The sequence below is a fragment of the Notothenia rossii genome (assembly GCF_949606895.1).
Source record: "Notothenia rossii genome assembly, chromosome: 3".
NCBI classification, from domain to species: domain Eukaryota; kingdom Metazoa; phylum Chordata; class Actinopteri; order Perciformes; family Nototheniidae; genus Notothenia; species Notothenia rossii.
This window is the reverse complement of record NC_136901.1, coordinates 88,907,862-88,921,679: the sequence shown is the minus strand read 5'-3', so window position 1 is coordinate 88,921,679 and position 13,818 is coordinate 88,907,862. Positions and strand designations below refer to the sequence as shown.

The following is a 13,818-nucleotide window of genomic DNA, read 5'->3' as shown; positions in this document are numbered from 1 at the left end:
GACCACCTACCAGGACGCCCAGCAGATGCTCACCTCCTCGATGACCATTTCTAAAAGTGCGTGTCCAGACAGATTACTGAGTGAATTATTACCGTGGCTACGGCCGGACTATAGCCTGTTCCCAAGCACATGTGAATGCACACTGAGACACACTCAGAAAAACACAATTAGAGCATGAAATACAATACACAAGAGGTACTTTGTTCTGCATCATTCCTCTTCCAGTTGTTGTAAAACGTCTCTTATGAGGAACATGAAATTGTAATACTGAGCTTGTGCATGACTCTTCTTTTCAGTTTGATTTGACAAAGAACATTAAATGTAGCGCTCGGGGGATATCAGTATCACTGTTCAACCTTTCTAGGGAACTGTAATCATCAATATTTCCCTTTGTGTTAATACTCTCACATAAGTACACACAAAAGTATCATCCGTGTTCAATTGTCTAGACCAGTGGTTCTCAACTGGTGGGTCGCGGACCCGTTTCAAGTGGGTCGCGGATGTGTGACTGAAGAGAAAAAGATTGAATTGAATTTTTTTTTTTTTTTGATAAAAAAGTCAAACTTTTATTTTGAAGGCCCGATCTTCTAACGCTGTGCATGCAGTAGGCGTTGGACTGGAAGTACCGGAGACCATAAACGGTTTTGAAAACGTCTGTCAAGTAGTGATCATCTCCTCAATATAACATCTTTCCTGATGTTTTTCGAGTCTTCTGGCCAATCAGAATCAAGATTGTTGCCGGAAGTCCCCACGGAGAATAACTTTGCGGTATAACTCTTCTTTATACATCCATGGGTACAAATTCAGATACAAATGAACACATAATGAAATATGACCCCCGGTTTGATGATTGACAGGTCACAGAACAATGGGGGCTATCTACCCTTACCCACAATTTAAAGTAAGTCACACAGACTATCTCCTCGTTACTCTTCTCGCAGCAAGAACAAAGTGAAAAACAAACAATAGCATAAAATATTATTAAAATGTCGGGTATTAATAGATTTATTAATTTTCTTCTCAGAGTGTACCAGAATGCATAGTTTATGTTAGTATTTCTAAAAATCTCCTGGGGGAGAATCCCCCCAGACCCCCCTGCTGGGGATGGGTTTTCAGCATGTGTGCCTTTTTATACAGTTCAGCTTTGATTCCATCATCTCATAAACCTTTTTTAAAGCATACTTTAGTTCTGTGAGGGGATATATGCACTGTACTTCACTTGAATTAATATTTTATGCTGAAAAGCGTATATATTACAGCACGATTTTTTGTTGAATATTTGAGTGCTTAAAAATGTTGGGTCGCGATGTATTGACTAAGTAAAAAGTGGGTCCCGAGGCCTGACCAGTTGAGAACCACTGTTCTAGACCTTCTTCTCCCTGCCTTGTTGACCTGTCTGGCTTTGACGGATTGTATCTCATCTTCTATCTTCTCAACGACTTCAATGCCGCCTCTGATGTCCTAATCACATTACCCTTCATGGTGGAGGAGGTTTCAGCATCAGACAAACAGAGAGAAAGCAGAAAGAGGGAATGAAAGAGAGGCAGAAAGAAAAGCAAACTTTGAAGTTGCTTGCCAGTGAGATTTATGAATCAGACTGATCCACAACACAGAGAGGGACACAAACAGATTCCCAGAGACACAAAGCAGACATAAAAGACACGCGAAGACACAGAGATATACAACTTAACAAAGGGGACGATGAGTATAACAGAGATCAAGACAGTCATAGCAACAGAAATCAACCCTGGTTTCTATATATGCCTCAACCATCTGCAATCCCTGTGATCTCCCAAAGCTCTGGACAGGAAGAATGAGTGCCCTTGCTACCTGCTTAGGACATGATCAAGAGCCCTGCCCTTGCCTCTTGCTTCCCATAGTTCCTTGCAACTCCGGCTGTGTCTGGCCCTCCTGAAAGAGACTCCCTCCACCCCTCCTCTTCCTTCATTCCCACAACTCCCAATAACACCGTCTGACGTGTCCAGAACCCTCCCCAGCCATTTCTTTCCTCAATCAACTCCAAACACTTCTGCCGTACGTTCCTCTCTGGTGAGGAGAGGGGAGGAAAGCTGGCTGACAGGGGCATCCATACACACTCCTAAATCTGCCAAGGCAAGACGCTGGCATAGACAAAAAAATAACAAAAAGCCCCCCGATCCACGGCCGGGGCAGCGCAACACTTTATCTGCGAAGGCAAAACAAAGGAAGGCCTGTTGAACACTCCGACTGTGTTTACTTTCTAGCAGGGGAACAATGCCTTTAAGAGGAGGGGGCAAGGACTGATGTGGCACTTGAGGGCCTCTCCGCAAAATAACAGCACTTCATTTTGATTCACAGTGAGTGTAAGAAAACAGTGGTAGCAGTCCATAGGGGCCGCGGCCGGGGTTTGAATGTGAGGCGGCATATCAAGAGGACAAGAAAGTCAAGCTTCTTTCTTCTACGTGTCCTCTGTGATGTATTTCTTATCACAGGGTTGTATTTCTTTCTCTCGTTCTTTCCGCTATGAACCATCTTTTGGATAGAAAACAGGTTTTGAAATGTGGCACTTAAACATTTGGCAGCAATTACTTTCACTTTTGTACATAGATTAAAACACAAGCCATAAACATATACTGACATCTAAATTGTGCTGCTCTTTAGATCTCAAGAAACCAAACATAAAAAGAAATGCCTTTACGTATTTTTTGGCAAAAATATGTGTCTGATACAAACTGAGGCTATGAAAACTATTGGTATAAATATTGGATATATATATAACTGTTAAAATCGTTCCTAGAGTCACCATGTTTCGGTTTTGTTCTCAAATGCAGTTTTTCTTGTGAGAAATGCTTTTAGGACTTCCATATCATACAAAAGCTGTCTCACTTTAAGCTTTGCAAATGCTTTTCTAGTAACATTGGCAACTAAAGACCATTCCTCATGGAAATCAATGCAACTCTATAGTAGGCTAATAGCTTTTCTAGCACATTGCCCTTCTGTTCATAATCACTGCTGTGCAGGTGTTTGTCCTTAAACAGCTGATTGGAAAAACCTGCCTTCACATCGCTGATGAAGCTGGGGCCAGAAAAAAGTAACTGATACTGAAAATGTCAGCTCGTGGAGAGGCTCCTGTCGTAGGTGATTCAGTGTGGATTTATTCTGTGTGATATACGGAGGGCAATGCTTCTCCCACCTCTAAACGTCGACATTGGAAGATGTGCTGCTTCAAAACTTGGAGTGAAATAAAAAAAACATCCTCCTGAACACAATGAATGGAATCTGGATTCCCCAACAATGGATGCATTTGCTGCCAAGAGACTTTTTTTTCTCAGCATCTTTGTCTGTATCAGCTATTAAGAGGAAGAAACACAAAGATTTCTGGGTAATGACGTCATTTGCACGACATACCAAACTGACACTTGAAGTGAACAGCCAAATATGATTATGTAAACTTCTGTAAGGCTAAGCAGGACCACTGGTTTGCTAAAATAATTGCCCATTGCACATCTTGCTGTACACAGTATGACCCAGATGTGAGGCAAATGTCCTTTACAGTGAAGGCAGTAAAAAGGCACAGCTCTCGGCGCTCTGGTGCTGCACTTCTCAGAGGCGGAGTTACACGTCCCGCTGCCACCTGATGCTGCAGCCATTTCATCAAGTGAAGGAGGTTTTCCTTCTATAAAACAGCAGTGGGCAGCAGATACTGTGAGAGTCCCGGACGTTAATTCATAGATCAAGGCAGACTGGTTAACAGACTCTTCTCTTTTGCCAATTTTTATATATTTATAATTCTGCAAATATTACGATAAACTCTTCCGCGGCCCAGCAGTAACACCTCCATGGCCCGGGGGTTGAGAACCCCTGCTTGACAGCACTGCAATGACAGATCTAATAAACAATCACTGACAATGAAACTTTCTGAGAAGCCAGGCTCAGGAAAAAAAAAACTCTTTCCACTATTTCCACTGCAGGCCCAGCAGGGTCTTGAATTGTTTAAGATCAGGACCGTCGATAAACCATGTCCAACCAAATTCTCTTTGTTTTAGTGTTTCTAAAATATCACACATGGCACATAGAAGAAGAAAAAATGCCAACTTTCCCCTCATGCATCCAATCAATGGGGAGAATGGGAAATGGAGAATGGGAAAGGGTCACAACCCCAGGGGTGAAAATAATCCCCCAGTTGCTACCGGGTATCTGGTGTGTAAACACTGCACTGGAAAAACATTAGTCTAAGTCTGAAGGTTTACACTATTCTACCACACAGTCCTTTGAGATCTCATTGACAGAGGACATACAAATAGTATGAATATAACTTGCTCATTTACTACTCCTAAAACAACAGCCACTACATTGAAAACTAAAATAGAAACTATATTAAAAAAAAAAACTGGCTGTTGCATTTCAGCATAAAAAAAACAGCCCACACTTCCAAACGTGGAAGGTCATTTGAATTCCTCCAAGTTATTAGATCTCACGCTTCTCAAACTGGAGGGACTGAATACTCAGCCAGGTGGTGTGGTAAAGTCATCTCTCCGAGGGGTGAGAAAGTTCAAGCTTAGCACGAAACCAATCTTAAATTTAAGGTTTGGGAACGGAGCACTGAAGCACTGTATTCTCTCATTAGCCCAACAGTAGAGTCTGCAGGGAAACAGATTGCCATCTTTGCTGCAGGCAGAGTGAGAGAACATTTGATATTCCCATTTGGCCCAAGCAAACCTTAAAGTTAACTTAGCTAACACGATTTTGCCAAGTAATCCTCAATTTCAATAATGTGTGAGTTGTCTCCAGATGACCGATTGCCGTATTACATTTAAGTAAAAAAAAAAGGCCTCACTAACAACCGCCAAAGATATCTTAAACTTTTAAAAACGAGATGCTGTAACAGAAACACATTTCAGGTAAGGACAAACATCTAAAATCTATTATTTTTCATTCATAAAAGTCTAATTTACATGCATTGTGTGTGTCATAAAGTTTGTTTTAAACACATTTAAATTCCTGGCTAATATTTCCAAGACATATATCTCACATTTGTTTTTCATTTGACTGGCGGCTAGGCCTTAACCACCCAAAACTGGATCTATGTTTCCTGCATTACACTTCAGAGAATTTAACTCAAGGAAAGCCTAAAAAAAGTGCATCACATAATACAAACTCAGTGGACAGCTTAAGTTTCACTCTCTCTGCCCTCAGCGTCTTTTCACAGAGTCTTAAGAGGTCACCCAATTGTAATGGTCACTTATTGCCTGTGGAGCAGTTCCCGGTGGTATAAAGGTACCCCAAGACCACCCGAGTGCCACAACAGCCCCAGGCTCAAGGGCTCAAAGTAATATTGGCACTGTTGAGGCATACCTGCACCCACAGACCTTATGAATTACTCTTCTTTTCATTTCCATTTCAGACACTGGGGAGCCCATCGTGGGCCTTGAACCTGAAACAGCAGATCTGAATAATTGATGTCTACAGTGGGGAAATTAAATAATGGTCCTTTCTTTGATTTGAGCAGTTAAAATCCGCTGATAAGAACATTTCAGTTCATGAGAGCTAGAGAGGCGCTTGTGTAGAAGACATGCAACACTCCCTTTCCTCTCCAAGACTTCTCAAATATTAAAAGAGACACACTCAAGATGAATTGTAAAGGCTAGTATGTTTTTTGGAAAAGGGACAACACATTTATCGTGCCAAAGAACAAGGCCTTCTTACTCACGTCCAAGAAAATTAAGATTTAATATAATGCAGAGACATGCATACAAAAGGAATTTCATTAATGAGGAGACAAATGCAATAGGTGGCTCGGTTTTATGTGTGACTTGGAAAGTTTCCCTCCCAATTTTTTCCGCTTTAAACCTTGATCTCATTTAACTTATTCCATCCAAATGTCTATAACAAATGCCAGTAAGTGAGTTCATGCCCTCTCGCTGCCAAACAGATCAAATAGACCAATATAGCAACATATAAGGTGGCTTTCCAGTACCTGTAGAGAATAGAAAAGTCAGCAGTGTACTAACCTCAGCACGCTGTGTTCTGGGCTGGCTGGCGTCAGTCTCGATGGCGTACACATCCACCATGTAGAGGTCGGAGCCTTGTTCTCGGTCCAGCTCTGCAGCCGTCTGTATCACTCCAGTGTGGCGGCCGATGGTGAAAAGGCGTCCCACTGCTTTTCCTTCACTACGAACTGCCACTATGAAATACTCCACTTTGGTCGCTGATCCACGAGGACTTGAGGCGCCCAGGGAGATGACGTTGGTGCCCGGCGGCTGGCCCTCTTTCAGGATAGTGATGTATTTGGGCTGGGAGAAAACAGGCCCATCCAGCCCCTGAAGGATGATGGTCAGATCAGTTCTGGAGGTCTTGCGGCTGCTGCCATGGTCGGTGGCCGACACTGTGAGGATGTACATGAGTCGGGACTGTACCAGCTGGGAGGCCAGGCGAATATCTCCACTGTACCTGTCCATGATGAAAGTGTCAGAGTCCCCTTCCAAGAGCTCGTACTCCACCTCTCCGTTTGACCCTTCATCGGGGTCAAAGGCCAAAACGGTTGTAAGGATGGATCCAGTAACGATATTGGGCTCTGCCACGAGAGCATTCTGCGATATGAAAGTTGGAATGTTATCGTTTAAGTCTGTGACCCATATGGTGACATTTTTCAGGGCAAAGCGGCGGAATTCAACTGGAACTGCTTTGTCGGTGGCTTTGATGGTGAGCTCAAACAGATTTGAGAACTCCCTGTCGATTTCTCGGCTGGTGTATATGAGCCCGGTGTTCGAATCAATCCTGAAGTGGCCTCCCCGGGGAATCTGCTGAACAATGGAGTATTCCAGCTCGCCGTTTATGTCCGCGTCCGTGTCATGAGCTGCTATTGTCATGACTGAGGCTGAGAGCGGAAGATTTTCAGCGATTGATTTGAAAATGTCACCAGGGGTAAATACGGGAGGGTTGTCGTTAAAATCCCGTACTTGAATGACCACAGGAATGGATGAAGAGCGGGGAGGTCTGCCATTGTCCTTTGCTGTGATGTTGAGTTTGTAAAATGACTGAGTTTCAAAGTCCAGCTTTTTAACTAAAAAGATGCTGCCAGTGTTGGGGCTGATGCTGAAAGTGCCATGGTTGTTTGTGGCTGTGATGGTGTAAGTTATGTCTGCATTTTGACCAGAATCTGCATCAGTGGCGGTCACTGAGGCCACCAGCTCCCCAATTCTCATGTTCTCCAGGACGTCCACAGACACGGAGGATTTAGGGAAGGAGGGGGAGTTGTCATTCTCATCCAGGATGCTGATACTGAGCATACAAGAAGAGGACAGAGGCACAGCTCCATCATCAACAGCCATAATTTTCAATGAATAGGAAAAAGTAGATTCATAGTCCAGCTTCCCTATTAAAGTGACCTGTCCAGTGCTGCTATCAATAGTAAACTGTCCTTCCTCGTTACCCTCAGAGATGTAATAATGAACCAGTCCATTCTTGTTCTCATCTACATCGGAGGCCGAGACCCGCAGCAGTTGTGTCATGTTCGGGGCTGACTCTGAGATGGAGGCCTGGTAAATGTCTTTGGTGAATTTAGGCGGGTTGTCGTTGATGTCTTGAATGTAAACTTGCACTTTGGCCTGGTCTCTGAGGGGCTTTGGGAGACCCTGGTCTGATGAGACGACCACAAAGCTGAAAACTGCGGCGCCTCTTTGCCTCATGAGCAACTCACGATCAAACTGCAAAGTGCTGGTCAACTCCCCTGTGATGGCGTTCAGCTCAAAGTTGGGCTGCGGAGTCTCAAATGTATATCTGACCTCACTGTTGGGGCCATAGTCTTTATCCTCGGCGAAAACATGCCCAGCAAGCGACCCCCTCTTCTGCTCTTCCTCAAAATGAAACACATAATTAGTGCTGTTAAAAAGCGGACGGTTATCGTTTACATCATCGAGAATGATGCTGACATTCACAGTAGCACTTAGCGGCTCCACAGCCCGGTCTTTGGCCAACACCACTAAGTTATATCTGTCCTGTATCTCTCTGTCCAGCTCTGCTTTGATGTACAGCTGCCCGTCTGGAAAAATGCCAAACACATCACCTGTGTTGCCACCGGCGATGTCATACATAATCTCCCCATTTAGTCCAGAGTCTTTGTCGGTGGCCTCCACTTTGAAAAAGCGGCTGTTGACAGGCTCAGACTCCAGGATGATGACCTCATATGAAAGCTGGTCAAACACAGGCGAGTTGTCGTTGACGTCATAAACGCTGACGATGAGGATGAGGCTGGAGGTGTGCTGGGGGACCCCTATGTCTGAGGCGATGACCTCGACCTCGTAAGAGCTTGTGGTGACCTCCAGCGGCCCGGTCAGCGTGATGAGGCCGTGCTTCTCATGAATATGAAACAGGCCTTTGGGGTTTTGTTTGAGGCTGTAAGCCACCACGCCGTTCGTGCCTTCATCAGGATCTGAAGCTTTGGCCTGGAATATGACATGACCTGTGCTCCAGTTTTCCACCGCACTCACATGCTCCACGGCGTGAATAAAATGAGGGGCATTATCATTTAAGTCCTTCACGGTGATGTTAACAAAGGCCTCTCCTGTGATCTCCCCAGCTCTGGCTACAACTTTAAGCTGATAGAAACCCTGCTCCTCTCTGTCTATCTGGCTCGAAGCTGTGATCTGACCTGCACTGTTTACAGCAAAAAGCCCCCTCTGGTCCCCTGAGGTGATTAAATATGAAATGTTTGTGTTTAAATCCACAGTGGTGGCTGACACGGTCCCTATAACTGTCCCAATGCCAACATTTTCAAACATGACAAAACTATACACGTTCTGACTAAAGACTGGTGGGTTATCCTGTGTGTCGATGACAGTAACAGTGACTATGGCCTGAGTGTCTGAGCGCAGGCCGCTACCATCTGCAGCTGTCACCTGCAGCTGGTATGCCGTTTTCTCCTCTCTATCCAGGGACACAAGGGTGCTAATTTTTCCCGTGTTGCTATTAATACGGAATTTGGAAGCATCTCCAGCTGAAATGATATATTTGAGCGTGCCATTTCGACCCAAATCGGGGTCTGTGGCTAAAACGGTGGTCACAAAAGAACCCGAGGGCTCGTTCTCTTTCACATTGGCAAAATACTGCACGGGGTAGAAAACTGGCCTATTGTCATTGATATCCCTCAGCGTGATATTGACCCTTCCTAAAGAGTGCAGAGGAGGGCTGCCTGCGTCTGCTGCGTGGATGTGGAGTAAGTACGAGGCCTTATCTTCCCTGTCTAGCTCAGCGGCTGTGCTTAATCGCCCTGACACGGCATCCAGGCGAAACAGCTCCTGGACACTGGCTGGAGTCTCTGCATCAAATGAGAACCGGATAGTTCCATTAGCCCCGACGTCGTCATCTGATGCAGACAGCACCACCAGCTCAGTGCCGGCAGGAGCGTGCTCCACCAGGGAGACGTGATATGTGCTCTGTGTAAATGTGGGCACTTGGTCATTCACATCAGTGATGTTGACTATGAGTTTAGTGTATGACATTTTGGGCTGTAGCCCCTGGTCTTTGGCACTAATGTTGAGCACAATTTCAGATGCTATTTCCCTATCCAACAAAGCGGCACTGGTAACCAGACCACTGTTTTCACTGATGGAGAACCAGCCCAAAGCGTTTCCAGACACCAGGGAGTAGCGCAGGTTGGCATTCTGCCCAGAGTCACCATCTGTTGCAGAAACCCCTTTAATGTAGCTCCCTTTTGGTATGTCTTCACTGATATCTACTCTATACAGCGTTTCCTGGAATATAGGGGGGTGATCGTTGATATCATTCACAAAAATAACCAGACTTGCAAAAGAGGAGCGAGCAATAGGCCTGCCATTGTCCGACACAGACACAGTCAGGTTGTATGAGGAAATTCTCTCTCTGTCTAACACACTGGCCACTTTGATCAGACTTAAATTGGGCACAGGAGACGTGTGCACTTCAAAGTGTCTCTGCTCGTTGCCTCCTAAGATTGAAACAGATATGTTGCCATTAGCTGTGGGGGAGTCGGAATCTGAAACAGTGAGCAAAGCAACAACTGTGCCAATCTGTGCATTTTCATCAACGGAGGCAAATTTAGAAGTTGTGGGAAAATACCTAAACTTCACCACTGGGTCATTATCATTTACATCTACAAGTTTAATAGTGGCTTCTGTCCTGCCTGACAGAGAGGGCACACCGTTGTCAACTGCATGGATAGTGAGGGAGTACTCTTTCTTACTCTCATAATTCAAACTCTCTTTTATAATAATAGTACCAGCTTTGGGGTCAATTTGAAAAGGTGTCCCTTCATCTAAAAAGTACCTGATTTCAGAATTAGCTCCCTCATCCTGATCTGATGCTGTAATCTGCAGGACACTAGAACCTACTGCTGCATCCTCATAGACACTGGTTTGATACTGATCTTGATCAAAAATAGGGGGGTTGTCATTTATATCTTGAATAGTGACGTTTACTTGCAGGTAACCAAACTTTTTTGGGTCTCCTTTGTCCTCCACTTCAACCAGGAGCTGGTAGAAGGGAGAAACTTCCCTGTCCAAGCCTCCAGTGGAAACCAGGTGCAAGAATGCTCCCTCTCCACTAGGATTGACTGTAATATCCAGGCGGAATTTCCTCTGCTCGTTGCCTTTCACTATTTTGTACGTGGTGTGATCAACTCCGTTACTTCCAATGTCTGAGTCTGTAGCAGTGTCCAGGATCACTTGTCTGCCACTGCTGGCGTCCTCCTTAAAAGACACCACAATAGACTCGTCTGGAAACACAGGGGAGTTGTCATTAATATCCACAACTACTATCCTGACCTCAGTGGGGTAGGTGGGCTGACTGGACAGCACCACGACGTTGATGACATCACTTTGCAAAATCTCCCTGTCAATCACCGAGGAGGTGTAAATGACTCCGGTGGTTCCGTTAATTGCAAAAAGTTTGTGGTTCTCGCTGAAGCGGTACGTGAAGCTGGGCTTGGTCTCTATCGTGCCCACGTAGGTGCCGATGGGCTGCTCCTCCAGGACCTGGAACTCTTGTCGGACTTGGCTGGATACTGAGTACTGCGAGAGAGTCCATAACAGGAGTAAAATCAAATGGAACCGGCCAAATCCCCTACCTGTGAGCGCCATGGTCAGAGAGGCAGTCCACCTTTCTCAGACAGAGTCCATGCCTATGATGCATCAACTTTACCGAGGAGTCACAAAGGCATTTATATTCCAGCAAACGTGAAAGAAAACTCAATGGGAAACACAGCAGCGACTCCTTCCACAGTGTTCCAAAGTACTCCAGAAGTGTTGTTTTATCCAATGCAACAAAACCCTCTGAATGGGGAGAGAATGATTCCTGCAGATCAGGGAAGTTTCAATTCAACTCCGCAAAAAAAAGCATTTTCAAAACGGAATCTGACTATTCCCTTGAAAGACAAAACAAAACATAAGTTCCTGGCTCCTTGGAAATGCGTGGAAAAAAGTGTATCCAGAGTTAGGGCGCAAGTGAGCGGCTGAGCCTACGCACCGTCCCGTGGAATAACGGTGCAGGCGCTTCAGTCATATTGTGCTCAGGAGTCCCAGTAAGTTAGGACAAAGCTGGAGTTCCTCGAACTCCCTCCCATCCCTGATCCCATTGGATAGCGCAGCTCCTCCCGCCCCCTCACCGCCTTCCCCTCCATTGTGCAGGCAACCCGTTATCCCCTATGTAGGAGAGGGTGTCAATCAAAACAGACAGGTAACGATGCCCCGAGCCTTACAGTCCCTTTACTATAATAATGTGAGTTACAATTGTGTTAATGAATTCAGGATATGGAAGTTTCTCTGAGAAAAAATAGGTAAATGCAGATTGTATGATATATTATTATACTAAGCATAAAATGAGGATATATTTGTATAAACTGTGAAAGGTTGCTTTGAAAATAATGTTTGAGTACCATGTTAACCTTACAATATCATACATTATGATTAAGTCTACAAAAAAACTAATTAAATATTTACTTAATTATTTGTGCTACAATTTCCTGTAGAAATAACAATTTATTTAATTAACATGGTCTAATTTTGGGGGGTAATCTGATTTGATATGCATTGTAGATTGTACACTGAAGCTTATTGTCTTCTGTTTAAGACACGTATATATCTCTTTTGTGATTTAGGAGCCAAATGCTGTTATAAGACACATTTATGAATCATAATTAGGTGTCTAATAAGCTTAATTGTATTTGCAGAGTTCATAGCCAGAGAGATAATTGCATAATGGAAGAGGCAGTGAGCTTCGTATGTATGGGTATGTAGCTCCATCTAGTGGCCAAACGATGGGACTTCAAGCCATAATACACTGAAATTTGTATTGAACAGGGGGCAGACATTTAAACTTATTTAGGAGCCATTGACCATGTAAACATTTACAAGGATGGTAAAAAAAAGTTATGAGACAAGACTAACTGTGTCTTTATTGACAGTAGCCTATGATCTTTCTGTTAGTATTGTTTCTACAGACAAAACTAAACTAAACCTCACTTCAAATGGGGATGGTAAACATAACTGCAAATAATAAAATCGAGATATAACCAGATCTACCTTTATATCCCAGAGAGTATCACTGTTTTCTCTGCACAAACATCATAGCCTTGACTTGGTTAACATGGCAGAATAACATAAAATGACCACTCTAAATATGAAAGCTAATTCATTCATTGTCTTACCACACAAGTGCAATTTTAATACACAGCACAGTTATTTGCAGGAACTAAATCAAGTGTTGGGAAGATACAAATACCAAATTGGTAAGAAAAAAAAATGTATTTACACTGTAAGTTTTGTACAACAAATCTAGTCATGCAAACTCTTGAATTTATTAAAAATAGCTTCCATAATGTAAATGTTTTTACTTATCTAAACGCATTAATATCATCCATTCCTGCCTCATGCACAGAGATGTTGAGCTGCATACTCTTATTATTTTAAAAAACAAAAAAACTTTAATTTTAGCAATATGCTTACATGTGAGTCTTAATCTGTGTTCATTGATTACAACGTGATGAAAGGCTTGATCATGTGGAATTCAAGGCATCAACAATTTCCACAAACATAAGGGATAACGTTGGTCAAAAGAGTTCATTGCAAAGTCTAATTGCAGAATGAGGAAATGTTTGAATTTCCACGTCGATGATCTGGGAAGTGAACTCCGTCCGTCCTGTGAAATAACATTACAAGGCATAATTACAACCCTGCCAGTTTTGAGGGACATAAATGTTTATTCAGTTTTGCTATTTGACAATTTGTGGCTTCCATAATCAGGCCGTTGGCTGCCTGGACGTTAAGTAGGACATGAGTCAACTAAAGTAATTGAATTAGAGAGCGGGCAGGAACGGAGCAGTCTGACGCAGACTCAATGTTTGGGAAGCAGACAGGGCATCAGAGCAGATTACTGCCCAACAGGAGATGCTTTGCTAACCTGATTACACCGGCTAAGCCACAAGTTCTCAGGATGCTTTTGATATAAATATCCAGTTGTTGTTCTGTTTGAGGTAATTCCCTTATGCTGACTGATGCTCTCACGTGCTGTCACTGATACCAGCTTTAATTCTGACGTGGACGAGATGTTGATCTGATTATGGGCCAAATTAAGTGTCAGATTGAACTGAAATCGAATTATGTCAGTTCAAATTTGAATTGCTCAATTTAAGGAATGACATTAAATAAAGAAAAGGAAATGCTTGAATTGAATTTGAATTGTTTGCATTGTAATAATATCACTATATAAGGAGATGAAAGATGGGTATGGACTAGAAACTACATTTTCTATAAAAGACACAGATTTGTCTGGGTCAGATAACATTGGCAGGAAGATAAGGCACTTTCT

The 13,818-nt window shown here is 43.5% G+C and overlaps 1 protein-coding gene across 2 annotated transcripts in view; it reads right to left on the bottom strand.

Moving 5' to 3' along the window:
- The window catches only part of fat4 (FAT atypical cadherin 4), a 110,544-nt gene extending 98,959 nt beyond the window's left edge, over positions 1 to 11,585 (bottom strand). Inside the window, exon 1 of one of the 2 annotated variants that reach the window (XM_079671913.1) lies at positions 5,991 to 11,585. In XM_079671913.1, coding sequence (XP_079528039.1) covers positions 5,991 to 11,093 — 5,103 coding nt within the window. In that variant the 5' untranslated portion in view covers positions 11,094 to 11,585. The remainder of the gene's footprint in view (positions 1 to 5,990) is intronic. The other variant, XM_079671912.1, reaches the window with a different exon arrangement.
- Between the last annotated feature and the right edge of the window lie 2,233 nt (positions 11,586 to 13,818).